Here is a 17,844-nt window from a genome sequence, read left to right on the forward strand (position 1 = left end):
ATATATATATATATATATATATATATATGTATATATATATATAATGACATTCTTAACAAGGGCTTCAGTAGGATCCCTGGTTTTATGGCCACATCAGCACCTGGCTTATCCAGAAACATCATGCCTGTGGCTGTTGAGGTTGGGAACAAGACTGTAGCTGGACTGACCATTTAGGGCACCTTCAATCCATATGCTTGGTTCCCTCATCTTCTCCATGGATCGACAAAGTCAGTAGAAATTATTACCTTAGCTGGGCTGCTCCATTTTTTCAAACCATATATAGAAATAGCCAGGAATAAAAAATAAAATAAAAATAAGATACAAAAGAAAGAAGCCAAATAAAGCACTGAAAGCTTCATATTTAACTAGATAATTTTTAAAATCACAATCAACAGACAATCAAGCCTAACAACATATCTACATAGAGAAATTTGGCCAATTCTATTTAAAGAGGAGTTACTTGGATCAATAACATAATGGTAGTGAGAGGAAAAGCAGAGGAACAATCTAGCTGACCAAAGAAACAAGGCATAAACAAACCTTACCAGTGACTTTTATAACTTTTGAAAAATCAGTGTTTAATATTTAATATTTTAATGATCTTAGAATTTGAAATTTGAGAAATAAAGCATTCTTCTAGCTGCTTCTGTACTACATAACAGCTTAGTGAAATTTGCTCATTTTTACATCACTCTTAACCCTTCAGAATTGCCAGCTATTAGTACTTGTTTCTGTTTCTATTTACTTAAAAGTGTATTTGAATGAACTTAGAAAAAAATGAAAATAACATGTGTTTGTAAGTCATACCTATTTTTAATAAATCATTTATCATTGATAAATCTATTAAAAATGGAAATATGGCCCATTAAGTTCTAGTGCAAACATTCAGATGCTTATCATGACATAGAAATGAAAAATCATATCAAGTAAAAGGAAGAAAATAAGGAGAAAAAGTAACAGGGATGTAGTCTTCATTTCAGGCTTTTCCCAATGTCCACATAGAACTTTAATTTTTGCTTGGATGTTCACTTTCTGTTAGGTGTGACGGTCAATAAGAAATGGACATATGTTGAAATTTACTTTTCAAAACAAATGCCCTTCTAGTTAGCTAGCATTTGAACAGCTGGCAGCTTGAGGCAGTCAGTGTGGCAGAGGCTGGAAGTTTTCAAAGAAAGGGTCACCATTTCTATACCTGCTGATCAGCAGCCAATATCCAGAGATCAATAGCAATAGTCTGGCTTTCCAGTGAAATTGTAAATGGGAAAACATTTGAATATGTTAGTTTTAGTCAGAAATAGGGAGTGGGTCAAATATATGCAAATACATTAAAATATCTAGTAGATACAGAGAAGTGGCAAGATGGGGTAGAAAGACTAGAATTGGGGAAATGAGAAAGGTCACCCAAGAAACAGAATAAATTATAGAAAACAAACTGATGGGTACCAGAAGAGAGGTGGAGTGGATGCATTAAATAGGTGCTGGGATTAAGAAGTGCACTTGTGATGAGCACAGAATGATATATGGATGTTGAAACACGATGTCATACATTTGAAACTAATAGAACACCATGTTAACCAAGTGGAATTAAAACTAAAACTTAAAAAAAAATTAAATTTCATATCCACAATATTTGCTTCTCTCAAATGTAGGCTGTTCAGATTATAATCACACTTCAGGTCTTTCCATTTAAACTGAGTGCTGGGAATAAATGGTTCTACCAAAAAAAAAAAAAAAAGAATGAAAGAAAATAAAAGAACTCTACATAATCCATTTCTGTAGACTTTATCAAAAACTTTTCAGGCTTCCTGATTTTTTTCAGTGTGATTTCTTTCCATGGGAATTATAATATTCTTTTAAGACAAAGAGATAGCAATTCAGTTTAGAACTATATTCATGCAGAATAGGTTTAAATTTACTTGTAGTTTTTTTGCTTATGGAATCCAGCAGTGTCAAAGATTTGTACTTAGAAAAAATAAATCCACAAGCAGCTTAAAAACCACTCTGAGTCTGCATCATTATTTCCAGGACCATCTTAGATCAATTCACACTTGCCTATGGGGCCACCTCTCAATTCTTATGTATTTCTTTTACTATTCCTTGTAGGATTGGTGTGGGGGGAGGGGCAGACAATAAGAAACAGAAGCTGTGTACGTTAAGTCATTAGAGTTCACTTTAATTCTATAATATATATATATATATATATATATATATATATTTTATACTGTTGAAAAGTCATCCATGGTCAGTTTGCTAGATTAAAAATGTGAAGTGTGGCTTAAAATATGTTAAGAGAAAAACCAGTCTAATCCCGTGACCCCGAAAGACTGCAGGAGCAGTTCCCACAAGAAAGCAGTAAATTTCCTTCAAGAACATGTAATCATCACAACTGTAACCAAGGACCCCATTGTGTCTAGGCACATTTATATTATTTGTCTCACTTAAGTGGCCCCCGAGGTGTTTGCACATTATGTGATCTCATGTTCAAATATGTCCTGGCTGCCTTGTGCAGACCATGGCTTTGCCCCTAAGATCCTGTGCTTTTTTTCAGCTGTAAACAAAGAGTTTTAAAAGCACACTGTACTACCACTCTTAGCTGGGGATTTCATCTAGATGTTCCCACCGACCTCCTTCTTCTTTATTTCACTGCATTGACCGGAGGAGCAGCTAGGGGTGTAGCAAGATGAAACTTGGCCAGATGTGGCTTAAGACATTGGAAACCTTTTGTGTTCTTTTAATCATTTTTACCTTTTTAAGTTTAAAACCTATACATCTTATAATTATCTTAGAATTTGGAGAAAATAAATTATACTTCCATAGCAGGGGTGAGACCTATGATTCTTACTGCGCTACAGAGCCCATGTTTGGAATTCACCCTCAGATGTGGTGGGAGCTCCAGCTTCTGGCTACCAGCCTGTGTGGCTTCAGATGACACAGCAGGCAATTGACGATTTGTAACTTTAAGCTGAATGTCTTGTGTCAGGTAAACACAGCCCTGAAGTATGTCAGAATATCTTTCATATTTGGTTTCGTGCCTTGAGTTTTATTCCAAGGCCAAGAGGATTATCTATCTCATTTTATCATTGTACAGAGAATTTCTAGGCTCTGAAGCAGTTTCAAATTTCTTATAAATGTTGTGGAGATACTGCTTTATGCTCCACTTGGTTTTTTCCCCCTTCCCATTTAAAGACTGGTTGTTCACCATCACTCAGTACCTGCATGAAATATTCATTTTTTTCTAAACATCATTAATGCTTGGGGGATAGAGACTATTCTGATTACTTAAAAATTATTATTCCTTCACTAATAGAGACAATCTGAGAGTCTGTTTTCTGCATCAAAGTAGGTAGAGTGTTTAAATGAGCATGCTGCTCAAACTTTAGCAAAACAAAAATAGGAAAAAAAAAAAACAAAAATAGAATTCATTCATTATAATGTTATGTGTGTATTGTCATGGATGGAATAATTTTGTGGTTAAAGTTTTACTTGTAAATGATGTATATACATATACATTATATGCCTACATATCACTATGAAGGCGTGCTATAGCATTATAGCTTTCCTCCTTATATGTATATTTGCATGTGTATATAATCAAATACCTGTCTGCAATTCTAGTAAAAACAAGATGCACCTTTCATATCTCTGACTGAATACTTCCAGTAGCAAATATAGTTGTTACCTAAAAAAGAACACAAATGGTGTCTTAGACTGATCAATGTTTTAATGCTGTCTGGGTATCAAATGCAATCTCTTGGGCACATGGATCTTTCATTTATTCTTTTTTCCTGGCAAAAATGATGTTCGTATTCATTCATATAAAAATTCATTTTTGTTTTTCTTCCTACCTTTCTTCCTTCTCTCTCTTTCTTGTTTTCCTTTCTTTCCTTGCTGCCTGACTTAAATCTTTTATTTTAATGACTACAGGTTCTAGTACTTAATGGCAGCAATTCATTGGTAAGGAACTACATTCCTTTGTCTCTAAAGATGCCATTTAAATGAACAACTTTCACTTACTATATAGTGAGAGAGGGGAGCAACATGATTTTTTTTAAGATTTTATTTATTTATTCATGAGAGACACACACAGAGAGAGAGAGAGAGGCGAGAGAGGCAGAGACACAGGCAGAGGGAGAAGCAGGCTCCATGCAGGGAGCCTGACGGGGACTTGATCCCGGGTCTCCTGGATCAGGCCCTGGGCTGAAGGCGCCGCTAAACCGCTAAGCCACCTGGGCTGCCCACAACATGATCTTTTTAATGAAAGAACAGTCAGTTTGAAGTCTCACTGAATGTAAATGCTGTAAGGCATGACCTCCAACTCCACTATGTTACTTGACATTTGGTTTTCCAGAATCAAAATCTTCCACAAGCTGGAATTTCTCTATTGCAGAAAAAAAAAAAAAAAAAAAGACAATTTTAAACATGAGGAAGACTGTTCTACACATTTGTGGATGAAATATTATTTTCTTGATTTTCAATTTGCTTTCAGAAATAAGAGTTTCAATATTGTCATTCATTATCTACTATGCCATGGATATCCACTATGAGAAAAATAAAACGGGATGACGATTACAAAGGTGCAGTGTTGGGGATCCCTGGGTGGCTCAGTGGTTTAGCGCCTGCCTTCAGCCTAGGGCGTGATCCTGGAGTCTCAGGATCGAGTCCCCGTCAGGCTCCCTGCATGGAGCCTGCTTCTCCCTCTGCCTGTGTCTCTGCCTCTCTCTCTTTCTCTCTCTCTCTGTGTGTCTCTCATGAATAAATAAATAAAATCTTAAAAAAAAAAAGAAAGGTGCAGTGTCTTAATTTTTTTGTGTGTAGAATTAACATATGTATGTTGATCAAGTGGAAAAACTAAATGACCTGTGGGTGTAGTGAGATTTGCATCTTCCATGGCTGCTTTTTGACTCTGACTAGGAGTCATTGCCTGTTCAGTTCCTTTGGCTGACCCCAGGAAAAGCTGCTTTAGTTCCCTGTGTCAGTGGAAATGTCATAGGGAAGTACTTACACATTTACAGTATTAAATACCAGGCACTGAGATTATTTTCACATAATAAGAATAAACGTATATGGCAAGAAAAGAATCCTACTAGAAGGAGCGACAATCCAATGGTTGACGTGAGGGATGTAACTCATCCCTGCCCTCTCCCTTCCCGCCCTTCCTCACCTAAATTATAGGTTCACAGTACAATTAAATACTGTGTGCTGTTTCTCCCAACCCTTGAAATTGTTTTCTGGAGGACTTACCTGTCTGGTAAAGTAGTGGTGGTTTTTGGTCTCCCTCTTTTGGCTGCCATCTTCCCCAAACTAAAGTTGAAACATGGCCCAGTGGTATCTTCCAATCCCTCTATATTTGAAAAAAAAATTAACCAGATGCAAAAGATACTAAGAGAAAATGGAACCCTGATTGTCATGGGATACTGTTTTTTTTTTTTTTCAATCATGTTGCCCAGTGCCTAGAAATAATAACATCTTCCCATGAGAGTGGGTGGAATTTGCATCTGTGTTGATTTGTCATCGTACCAAAGAATGGAAATTCCCATGGCACAAACAAAAGCATGAGGAGCACTGGATAAATGCACTGTGGTGTGGCCTTTGCATGGCAGAGGTAGGGGAAGCTCAGAACAAACTTCTTCCTAGCCATATGTCTTAAAGCCCTTAAAGAGGGCAATTGAAAAAGAGCTCACCTTAAATCTTTTCTTATGAGTCAGCACCCATTCACCCTCCAACCACTGCTTCCCTACTTCTGTCATCCCCCAATTCCACAGAAATCTGTGGCCTATCAGTAGATGGCCTTTAAACACATTCATTTCTACGAGTGTTTAACACTCACCACAACTCAGTGCCCCCAGCCCTCTTTCCACCCACTGTGGCCCCAGAAATAGCACTGTATTTCTGTAAATTAAAAATACTGTGCCTGTTATATGTGTGTGTGTGTGTGTGTGCACATGCACTTGTGAATGTGTGTTAACATTCCCAGGAAAAAAAACATTTTTAAAAAAGGAACAAAAACTGGAGAATTTTGGATTTTTGGTGTTTTTTTTTTTTTCTTTTTTGTATTTGCGCAGACCATTTTAGGATTTTCAGTCTCAACAAAACACTATTAAAACGAAGAATCTAGTAAAATATTTGTGCATGTACTGCTAAACAATTCTAGCAATTTTATTAAGCAATACCTTTATTATTTTTTGAATATTCTTAACAGACTGGAACAAAACATTTTTTTTATTCAAAACAAAATATGCATACTGTACGCATGTCGCAGGGTTAAGTATGATGCAGAGATTAAAGTTTGTTTGAACAAAAACAAATGCCAGGGGGAATTTCATAGCTATAAAGTTAATAACTAAATTTTGTTCGCTACGAGGACCTTTTCTATGGTTTTCCTTCATCTCCCAGCTACACAGCAAACATATCTGAAGTGCACTTCCCAAATGTAGTTAGAGTATAGGAAGGAATGTGAAGTGTTTTTTTTTTTTTTTTAAATCATTTGTTTTGTTTGTTTGTTTGTTTTTTTAAAAACAGCCCTTATGAACTCTTCCTTCCACTGATTCTACTGTAAACTCATAAAAGCCTTTTTTTTTTTTAGAAAGCAAATTCATATACACTCAGCAGGTGAAATGTTCCCACAAAAAGAAAAATACAAACAGAGCGATCTGACTTCTCCTTTTCTCATCAACTATCTAGAGCGTGTTCGAGTGACAAAGTTTTTGCACTTGAATGAAAATGGCTAATCTATTTCTTTTAACAAGTTCTTTTGTGATAATGCAGAATTGCATACACTTTATACCTGGAAAATTTTAAATTATGGGTTGGGGAGATACTGGGGTAAAATTGTACATATTCTGTATACTGCAGGTGTTGGAGCATCTCTACGGTCTCCTCCACAACCACAGAGAGGAGAAAGAAACCCAGATTTGTGTCCTCAGACCCTCTGTTGTCGTTCAAAGGCCCCCACACACCGAGATGTGCACGAAAGCCTGCCTGCAGTCCTGCAGGAGGGGCTTCCAGCCTCGTGCATCCCGACTCGGGGTGGGGGCAGCGGGCGGGCGGGGGGGGGCTTGGAGAAGGGGAACGGGAGCAACCTAGTTCATGGTGGTTTTCTTTGCTTTTATTTTGTTGTCAACATAAAAATGTGTTAAGTGTCTGATTCCGCCTACCATGGAGAGCACTTGTTTGTTCAGCTAAAAAGGAACCCCTTGTTCTGCTCCCGGTGGGGTGGACCACTGAGGCCCAAAGCCCCGGAGCGCGCGCGCCCGCACTGCGGCTGCACAAACAGAAGCAAGCCACGTTGTCTGCTGGGGGCGGGGGGGGGGGGGGGGGGGGGGGGGAGGGGGAGGGGTTGGGGGAGGGGATAGGGGGAGGAGAGGCTGGGGGCGGGGGGAGGGGGGAGGGGGGAGGTGCTGGGAGGGCCCTGGGGTCTGGAGGCAGGAGGGAAGAGTTAGGGTTTTTTTTTTTTTATTTGTATTTTTTGTTGTTTTCTTTTTTTTGTCTTTTTTTATCTTTTATGATTTTTTTTTTGTTGTTGTTGTTGTATTTTGCTATACCGTGAGGTCATAGCGATCATTCCTCTAATAGAAACTGACAGGACATAGAGACAGAACTATCTGATGAACACACACAATGACTAGAAATATATATATAGATAGAGAGAAAGAGACAGTGAAGACTTAGTTTACCTCTGAGAAACCATCCCCGAAAATAAATCCTGTAGTAACAAGTGCAAAAAAAAAAAATAAATAAAAAATAAAAAATCAAAAAAAAAAAAAAAAAAAAGATAAATTTAAAACAAAACACAACAAAAATCAATCCAAACCGAAGGAAAGCAAATAAAACCTCCAAACATTAAAACACAGTGTATAAAATGGTGTGAGAAATTTAAGTCACTTTACAGCCTTTTAGTCAATAAAAAGCTGTGCTCGTGTCCTCGTTTGGATCCAGGCCCATCTTCAGTTTTGCCCCAGCAGCGGCGAGAGGGTCAGAAGGCCCCGAGGGTGGGTCCGAGCGGGGGCGGGGCGGGGCGGGGCCTGGGCCCGGGCGGGGGCCGGGGCTGGGGGCGCCCCCCGCGCCCCCGCGCCCCCGCGCCCCCGCGCCCCCGCGCCCCGGGCTACTCGTCGCGCGGCGAGCTCTCGTCCAGCGCCTGCACGCCCCCGAGGCCCAGCGCCGTGCCGTTCTGCGCCGCCGAGGCCGTGAGCACTGTGTGCAGCAGGATGAGCACGAGCACGCACAGTTTGAGTCTGCTGTGGCACAGCCTGCTCGCTGATGACACTGTGGGGGACGTCCTGTGACAGGCGCTGCTGGGCCCCAGCGTCCCTCTGGAGGGCTTGCTCGGGCGCTCTTCTCTCCTGACATCACAGCATTCGGGGTCATCGTTGGTTAGAAAGGTTTCGTAGAGCCCTGGGGACGGCAGGAAGACAGGGGCCGGTTAGGGGGAAGGCCGAGCTGCCGGGAGGAGCTCCCAGGAGACAGAAGCTGCCAACCCTCTCAGTTCTGAGCCACCAAACCCGGGGGGCCGGAGCCCTTTGTAAAGGAGAGGCCAGCGGAGACCATGTGGGGGCACGGTCGGTCACCTGTGCCCAGGCCCGTCTTTGCAAATGCCTCGCTGTGCTTTTTCTATTCCTGGAGCTCACACCGGGGCGGGGGGCCGGGGTGGGGGAGTTCTGGGTCCTGATGAGTACGGAATCACCCGCTTGGTGCCCAGGATCGCACCACCGCCCCTTCTCTTCACCAGGAATACGATTAACTGGTGCATCGCCCAAAGCCAAGCCAAACAACCCCCCCAATCACAGCATCACAGCTTCGGGAACCGCCTTCACTGGTCTCCCCAACCTCAGGGGTCCTCGCTCTCCTTCTTGCTTGCTCGCCCAAGCATCCAAGGGGGCGGGGGGGACCCTTTCCTTTGGATTTATTTGGTAAATTAGGCTCTGATTCTTCCATTTGCTGTTCTGCGGAAGGATGCCTATCCTGTGCCTGGACTTTGCCAGAAGGGTCTCCCCGTCCTTCTAGGAGTTCTGTTTCCAGCCTCCCCTCCTCCAGCAGCTGCCTCCCCTCCTCCAGCAGCTGCCTCCCCATGAATGACTGTCTCCTTTGCTCCCTCTCTCTTTTCTTCCCTCCCCCCCCAATCTCTTCTTTCTCCCCCTTCCTTTCCCCTCTTCCTCTATAATAAGACATTGTTCTCATTTTTAAATTGATTGATGGATATCCTAGAAACTTTCAAAGTGGTAAAAAGAATAAAACACTTGACTACCTCTATCTTTCCGATCTTGCCCCTTGCCCTATTATATGTGATGTTGTTAAGTAGCTACTTAAACCATTCTGTGTCTTTTTTTTTTCTTTTCACTCGACAGCCGCATTTTCTCAAGAATGGTAGAATAAAGTTTCTACACAAATTGTATTGGGCTATCCTCAAGCCTGAAACTTTGGAAGTGAGGATAGAGTAGTTTTAAATAAGATTTGGTATCGAAGACCTGGGCTTAGTGCCTAGCACAGAGAAGTCATTTGAAAATGTTCGCTCTTAATAATAACAGCTATTAATAGTGTCTCATTGCCTCCACCTACATAATACAATCTAAAATGTCTTTTCCCATCTCTTCAGACTCCTTGACCTGTGCTTCAGGACATCCTGAGCTACTGGCTCTTCCCAGAACACATGATACTTTCACCACTGCCCAAGACTGCCTTTTGTTCCTGGATTCTTTCCCATCAGTCCACGGACTTTACTCTCATTTATGCTTCAAGTTCAACTCCCCTGAAATTCCCTGTGTGAAGTCTACACTCTCTCCTGGGCTGCAAGTCCATTCTACCTTAACTCTTCAATGGAGCCACTGTTATCTGTCCTTTTCAGCACACTTGCTAGTTTTATGTCAATTTCCTTATTCATCTGTCACCTTAAAAGCAAGAACTATGTATTTTGGCTTTGTGTTCCCAATACGTAGTAGAATGCCTGAACAAAATAGATCCTTAACAAGCATTTATTACATGAATACACTCGATATATATTTGTTAAAAAAAGAGACTCTATTAAATACAATATTATATACTACAATCTTCAGATTCTTTTAAAGAAATGACCAAGATATCCTTATAATGATGCTTACAATATTCATTTCTTCTTAGGCATTCAAAGGTAAACTTCACCTTCTCCTAGATAGAATATGGAAAAAAAACTGAATTAATGAGGTCTGCAGCTCCGACATTTTTAATGTATGATATTTTCTTTTTTCATATACGATACCTCACTAGTAGGCTAATCATTTATTGAAGTATACGTTTTCCAAAATTATATTCTACAAAGAAGAGAGTTTATAGTTAAGATCATAAGAATAGAAATCTAAAGGTCATTTAGATCAACATTTTAGAATATAACAAGAATATATTTAATGATTTCATCCAAGTAAGAAGCTCTCCCAAACTCAGAAGCTAGTTTGCTGACTAGCAAACTCTATGACTAAAGTCATTTCATAGAGAATAAGGCAGGTCATTCAGGCCAATAAATGTACTCTTCTTCTCGACTGATAAAATTCATACTGTTCCTTTTCCCCTTGTGCATCCTTTTAGTAAGATTTTTTTTCAGGGTTATACATGCATATACATGAATAATCAAACAATTCCACAAGAAATTTTTTTTAATGCCTCCACCTCCCCCATCCCTAATTCTTCCTTCTCAGAGGCAAGTACTTGAACCTCTTTTCGCTGTTTCTGTATTTAGCTACATTCCTGCAAATAACCTGTTTTATGCTTTTCTTGATTTTTCGCTTGTTGTCTTCATAGATTTCCCCCTGGGACACATGACAGCAACATCATCAATACTCATTTTTCAGCTCCTATGCACCCCCGTCCCTGCATGGTAGTCATTCAACAAAGTTCTCTTTATTAGGATACGACAAAAAACAGTTCTTAACTCAGACACACAGTCAACTTGAGTTTTCTGTAACTTACAGCTTTGGTTTTCCTAAGATAATAATTATCTTACAGCTTCCTAAGTACTTACTACTTCAACCTCAAGTACTTCCCAGCTGTTCCAGCAAAATAGGGCATTCTATCTTTTCTCCTGGAGTCTTCTACCATTGGGACCTATGGTTTTATGCCTGGCGCCCAACCTCCAGCCCGACTGTCTCAGTGAACGCCCTCGTGGGGGATGCTTGCATCCCCGTTCTCTGGGTTTCCTATTCAGGAATAGCCTACGTGTCCTTTCTCGATTTAAGGGACTGTGGCATCTAGCATCTTCCTAAGGAAAGTTCATTGGAGCAAATATCTAAGATGCTGCATGTCGAAAAATGTGTTTATTCTACCTTGTATTTAACTGCTTGTTTGGCTAAGCATGGAATTCTGGTTCAGAAATTCTTATCCTTCCGATTTCTGAGCATGACTCCTGCCTTCCTTCATCAGGCCTCTGGGAACTGTCCTGTAATTCTCTGATCTCAACTCTCCTACTTTTATGCCACTTCATCTCTTTGCTCTACTTTCTGGAGGATTCAGGGAGCTTTATCGTGTAATGATTTTATTGTGTTTTTTTTTCTATCACATTTTAATTTCCGAGAGATCTTTTATGAACTCTGAATGTTGGATTTCTCTTTGTTTCTTTCTTTGTTTCTTTCTTTGTTTCTTTCTTTCTTTATTTCTCTTTCTTTCTTTCTTTCTTTTGTCTGTTTTCATTTCACAGTTGCAACATATCATTTTATCGCTGAGATATTTGCAGGGCTTGTATTTTTCATGTTTTATTTCCTCCCTGGATGGGCTCTGTTTTCTCTGAGCCACTTTTTTCTTCTTTGTTTCTTATTTTTTATGTGGGAAGCCTATGCATTCTTGATTGAACGCCCACAGTGAAAAGCATTGCAAATCAGGACACCTAAGGAGGGGTGTGAGTGGCCTGGTGAGGGAACCTGCCTGAACTGTTTAAATGGAAAAACTTGTTCATTTCTTCCCTTTACATTGGTGAGATTTCCTAGAAAATAGCCAGTGTTATCTGTCCAGGAGAACAGAGGCTGTGCTGAAAATCAAATGGGAGAAGATAGCTGGGGATGGGAGGGTCTCCACCCAGTGTGTACACATTCATTTAACCCACATTTTGGGTCCCTCCCCAAACCTCCCCACCCTAGTGGCACCAAACCCAACAACTCTCTCCAACCATCTCCTAAAAATAGTCCTCCCTGCATAAAGAAATGGGTAAATGCCTTTCTCTGGGGTTGGGGAGAGCAAGTGCTGGGTTGGAGAGGCGGGCATGGGCTGTGCAGATCTGATGGCTTCTAAACAGATTTCTACCTTCCACCCTATCCTCACTCTGCTGCTGCCTTCACAGTATGGGCTGCCCTCTGTCCCTGTGTCTGGAGAGTTTGGGATGTGAATCCCGCTTCCTGGTTCCCCTCTGCTGTGTCAGCAAAGGTTTCAACAAACCCTTTACTGGGCACCAGTTTTCGTTCTAGTTTCTAAGAGGTTCTGGTTGTTGTCTCCATTCTTTCATTCTTTCAGATTTATGCCTAAAAATAATTTCTTTCCTGTTGGGTCTGCATAGAAAACATGACTGTACTCTTCTCTGCCCCATTCTACTCTGTTCCATCTCAGATTCACTCCCCTAGCTAGGAATGCTGCTGGCAGGTGGATCCTGCCTCAGTGTTTCCCCGGAAACGATCTCCCAGCCTCTGGGCAGCCACTTCCAGTCATCAGAGCATCTGTGAAGGGCCATCTCAGCTTCGGATACTGACCCCCTGCCCAACCTTCCTTTCCTGACTCACAGATACACTTTCCCGATGAACCACCTGCACACAGATGCATTTCCTGGGAAGTCTACCCAAAGCATCTAACTCTTCCACATCATTCAAGGGACCACAAGAACTTATTTCCAAAAGAAAATCATTTCTCAAGCAATCATTTCATTGCACAGGTATATAACTGATTGGGGTTTCAAAAGGAAAAGAGGAAATTTTCAGTGAATGAAATGTTCTGATACATTTTGCTTACAAAATGCTCTATTTGCAATCTCTGATGAATCATTAGTTGCTATTTGACATTGAATAATAATAATAATAATAGCAATTATTATGCTAGCTTAGAGTACCAACCTCATGAGATTTCTTTGCAAATTAAATAATACACATAAATTGCTGAGAAGAGTGCCTGGCAGATAGTAAAATCTCACATAATAATTATTATTCCTATACTAAGTTGGGATAAATAGTGGAATCAGAATCTATTATGAAAAAAGACTTTAAGGAACATCCAATTCAAATTATTTTACTGTTTCCCATTCATCTGAGCCACTCAATGGGAAAAACCTTATTTTTCATAGCTCAAAACAATTACTCTAGTATGGTCATTATAAATATCGTCTAAGTACAGGAAAGCCAAATATTCTAAGGAAATCCTTAAAATAACCACATATAATCCTTTATTATCTCAGTAATTTGCCTTTTACCATCATATATGAGACTAATTTTTTCAGATATCTGAACAAGTGATATACTTAAAATTTTTCTGAATGCAAAAGTCTTAAAAAAAACAGTAAAGTAAAAAGAAGAGAGGAAATCACTCCAAATCTGACTTTGATAGGAGGAAAAAAGAAACAAAAAGAAACTGCTGGAATTGGTTTCCCCAACTTTTTTTTTTGGTTTCCCCAACTTTTTAATTAATACAGACACATATATACACACAGAGTGTGCATGTAATTTCTATATTTCACATGGAAAAGTCTATTCAGCATGTGTGACTATACTTTACCATGTTATTCTTTATTTGATTGGGTAGTATTGATTTTAAATGTTGTGTTTATATCTAAGTGAGATTGTATATGTAATATGCATATACTATAAATGCGTATTCTATACACATTACTATTGAGTTTTAGTAACTCTAGAATAATTTATATGGCATGGAATCTATAAAACTTTCTAGCTATAAGGTCTTTCTTTAAGGTAATTTTCATAATTTTACAATTTCTTTCATGGCTATTAATCTGTCAAGGTGGTTTTGTGCCAAGTTTGATCATTCATATTTCTCTAAAAATAGCTTTTTTTTTGAGACTTTTACATTTATCCATGTAGAACTATACATATTTTAAAACTAGTTTTCTAATCCTCTCCTTCATCATTAAACTTTGTTTCATCTTTTTTTGACCCTGGTAAGATTTTCAAGATTTTTTTTGCCCACTTTGTTTTGCATTATCAGGGATATAGCTCTTGAACATTGATATATTCTCTTCATTAATACATCGATTTCTTAATTATTTTTATCTTTTGGTTGATTTTCATTTATTATTTCCCCTTTTAACTATATTGAATTGAGTGCCACTTTATTCATTTAAATTCATGTTTTTCTATCGTGGCCATTGCTGCTAGAAACATCGGGGTGCAGGTGTCCCGGCGTTTCATTGCATTTGTATCTTTGGGGTAAATCCCCAACAGTGCAATTGCTGGGTCGTAGGGCAGGTATATTTTTAACTGTTTGAGGAACCTCCACACAGTTTTCTGTGGAAGGAGCCTCGGTGTCCAACGAAAGATGAATGGATAAAGAAGATGTGGTTTATGTATACAATGGAATATTACTCAGCTATTAGAAATGACAAATACCCACCATTTGCTTCAACGTGGATGGAACTGGAGGGTATTATGCTGAGTGAAGTAAGTCAGTCGGAGAAGGACAAACATTATATGTTCTCATTCATTTGGGGAATATAAATAATAGTGAAAGGGAAAAGAAGGGAAGGGGGAAGAAATGTGTGGGAAATATCAGAAAGGGAGACAGAACGTAAAGACTGCTAACTCTGGGAAACGAACTAGGGGTGGTAGAAGGGGAGGAGGGCGGGGGGTGGGAGTGAATGGGTGACGGGCACTGGGTGTTATTCTGTATGTTAGTAAATTGAACACCAATAAAAAAAAATAATAATAAATAAATAAATAAATTCATGTTTTTCCTTAATAACTTAGTTACTGATCTAAATTTCCATCTGAGAATAGCTTCAGCCAATTTTCTTGTTTTAATATGTAGTGATTTTCCATATTCTGTAATTGCAATACCCATTTCCTTTTATATCTAAATGACTTAAAAGAGTGTTTTATGGCTTTTAAAATAATGTCACTGATACATTTTCAAAACTATTTTTGTCACTAATTTCAGGTTTTATTTACCTTAATTTCAAGAATGTGGCCTTTAAAAAGTTTTTCTCTAATTGCTTTCTTTGTGGATTTTCTTCATGTTATATAAAATTATCATCTTTATTATTTTTTACAAATAGTAACATTGGTAACAATGCTTAATCTTTATGTTTATATATTTTTTTCTTATTCAGAATGTCATCAACTGAGAAATGTGTCTTCTTCAACCATTTCTGATGATTCTGCTTTATACATTTGGCTATTAAGTCAGTAGGTAAAGAAAATTAACAACTTCATATTTTTCACTAGACATTTACTATTAATCAAGAAAACATGATACTCTTTGTTCTTACAAAGTACATACATATACTTTTTTTTGGTGAAGTTTTGTTGGTTTTGTTCTGTTGTGGTTTTGAACATATTTTGTCCAGTATTAATGTAAACTTGATGCATGTTAGCACAGTCATCTGATATATCTTTGTCCATTATTTTAATTTTTCTTGACCTCTATATTTTCTCTGTACTGTGTTCTACCTATAAGAATTTCACAATAATTGAAAAGGAGAGTTTAATCCACTTACATTTATTGTCAGACTTGTAGTGCTTGATCTTGCTTTGATCATCATATAATAGCATTTCCAAACATTTAAAAATGTTTCTTTACTTTTTTCTATCTTTTTCTATGTGAGCATATTTAAATGCTGTTTTTTCATAATGTGCTAAATGCTTGGTGTTGTCAATTCTACTAGACCTTGGCTTTTAGAAAACATACATAGTTGAACCTATTTTTTTTGTAATTCAGGATCACTGATAAAGAAATTAACAAAATTTTGTTTCCTTCAACACCTCATTCTGTATCATTTTTGGCTACCATCAGATGTTTTACAGTCAATTATTGTCACATTACTCATTTTATAGCCTGTCTCCTCTTAATTATTAATAATACCTGCAACTTGCTTTATATTGATCTTATTCAGAGATTCTGTGGTTGCAATTAACAGAAACTCACAGGAGCTGATTTAGGTGAAAAATTAAAAGGATAAGAACAGATGGTAGGAGTAATAGTGGAAAAATTCAAGCCTTTTTCATGAAATACAAGGTACACCAGGTGACATGAATCACGGGGTTGGTCATCAGAAAGGGACGTGTCCTCATGTGGTGGAGATGAGCACTGTAATCTCAACTCCCTGCTGCACACCTCGCAGGGGAAGGAAGGCTTGGCTGTCTTTTTATGCATATGCACACACAGGACTTCCTCATCTGGTTCTCTCAGTTCAATGCCATCAGGTTGTGACACAATCCTGGACTTGTTCTGATCATCCTTGCCAGTCCCACCAGCCACCTACTGAGATGAGAGAGAGATGCCTGCAGAACAGACACATCCATGGATGCCATCCACTCTTTTTGAGAGACATGAAACGTCAGTGGTCAACTATGGTAGTTTCTCCCTGGAGCTTGTAGGATACCTCCTTCACTCTCAAAATTCAGAAATGTTTTGAATTTAATCTCATTTAAAAAATTTTTCCAGAATGGGAGGAATCACTTTAACCTGCCAATGAGTGTCCTGAATCTCAGGAAAGATATTTCTCATAGTTTCTTTTATTGTTTCTTTCCTCGGTTTTATGTTTTGTATGTTTTCAACTTTATCACATTCCCTGTCACCATTTCTACATTTTTAGTTTCTGCCTTCGGCCTTGCCCCTACATGCTCATCCCTCCCCTTGGCTTATTCCAATTTCTAGATGGTTGATACTATACATCTATAATGTATTTGCAAATTTTCTTTGTTGCCCTGCAATATTGTCTTTTTTAAACTTAAACCTAGTGTTATGGTTGCCTGCTTCTCAGCCAAATTCCCTTTTTACTCTTCTCCCTTTGTTTTAAAGGTCCTATATGTTCTTGAATTTTATTGAGTAGATGCAGTCTAAAATTACCCTTATAGTAACTTTTCTCAAATATGTGCTCTATCATTCTTTTTCTCAAACTCTGTCTTCCTCCTCCCATGTAAAGTATATTCTAATTAGATTCCATATTTCATTTTCTGTGTGTTAAAGGTTGAATCAAGTCCCCCAAAGAGATATGTTGAAGACCTAGAACCTAGTACTACAGAATGTGACCTGATTTGGAAAGAAGGTCTTAAGAGACTTAATCAAGATGAGGTCATTATGTGATACCTAGTCCAATGTGATCTGTGTCCATAAATTTAAAATAATAATAATAAAAAAGAAATTGGACCCAGAGACAGGCATGGATAGAGGGAAGACTGGAACAGATCAGGGAGAAGGTCATGTGAAGGGGTGAGGCATCTACAAGTCAAGGAAAACAAGAGATTGCTGGCAAACCCAGCAATCTGCTAGGAGGCAAGAGTGGAACAGACAGTCCCTCTGATCCCTCAAAAGGAACTAACCTTATGACACATTCATCTTGGACTTCTTCTAGCCTCCAGAATTGTGAGACATTTTTCTTACAATAGCCCTAGGAAATAATATTCTGTATATTTATCTTTGAACAAAGATATGTTTCCATTTGCCTCCAGAACAGCTGGAGTAGCTTTGTTATTTATTTAGTTTGACATCTCACTCCCCTGAGGATGCTGCTAGAAGTACAGGAAGGGATTCAGGGCTCTGGCTAACCTTTCCCCAGTTAGTTCTTTTCACCTGCATCTTTTCTGAATCTGCTTTCCTGTGACCACCCACACCTCCTCGGGGCTGCATTTCAGAAGAAGCCCATGCCCTGTCCTGAGGGCCCCTGCACAGCTGTGGAGA

At 38.9% G+C, this 17,844-nt stretch overlaps 1 protein-coding gene and 1 long non-coding RNA gene across 3 annotated transcripts in view; both read right to left on the reverse strand.

Annotated features, from left to right (window-relative positions):
- Positions 1-793: 793 nt before the first annotated feature.
- Positions 794-7,299, reverse strand: LOC125753369 (uncharacterized). The gene is made up of 2 exons (XR_007405028.1): positions 5,242-7,299; positions 794-4,378 (listed from the first exon to the last, which is right to left on the reverse strand). It is a non-coding gene; the product is annotated as an uncharacterized LOC125753369 (long non-coding RNA).
- Positions 7,300-8,082: 783 nt separating this feature from the next.
- NALF1 (NALCN channel auxiliary factor 1) overlaps positions 8,083-17,844 on the reverse strand; it is a 625,450-nt gene continuing 615,688 nt past the window's right edge. The window contains exons 3-4 of one of the 2 annotated variants that reach the window (XM_025440983.3): positions 10,092-10,137; positions 8,253-8,391 (exon numbers count right to left, since the gene is read on the reverse strand). In XM_025440983.3, the coding sequence (XP_025296768.1) occupies positions 10,115-10,137 (23 nt within the window). In that variant the 3' untranslated portion in view covers positions 8,253-8,391; positions 10,092-10,114. Of the gene's footprint in view, positions 8,392-10,091; positions 10,138-17,844 lie in introns of both variants that reach the window. The other variant, XM_025440982.3, reaches the window with a different exon arrangement.

Source organism: Canis lupus, chromosome 22 (assembly GCF_003254725.2).
Source record: "Canis lupus dingo isolate Sandy chromosome 22, ASM325472v2, whole genome shotgun sequence".
Classification (NCBI taxonomy): domain Eukaryota; kingdom Metazoa; phylum Chordata; class Mammalia; order Carnivora; family Canidae; genus Canis; species Canis lupus.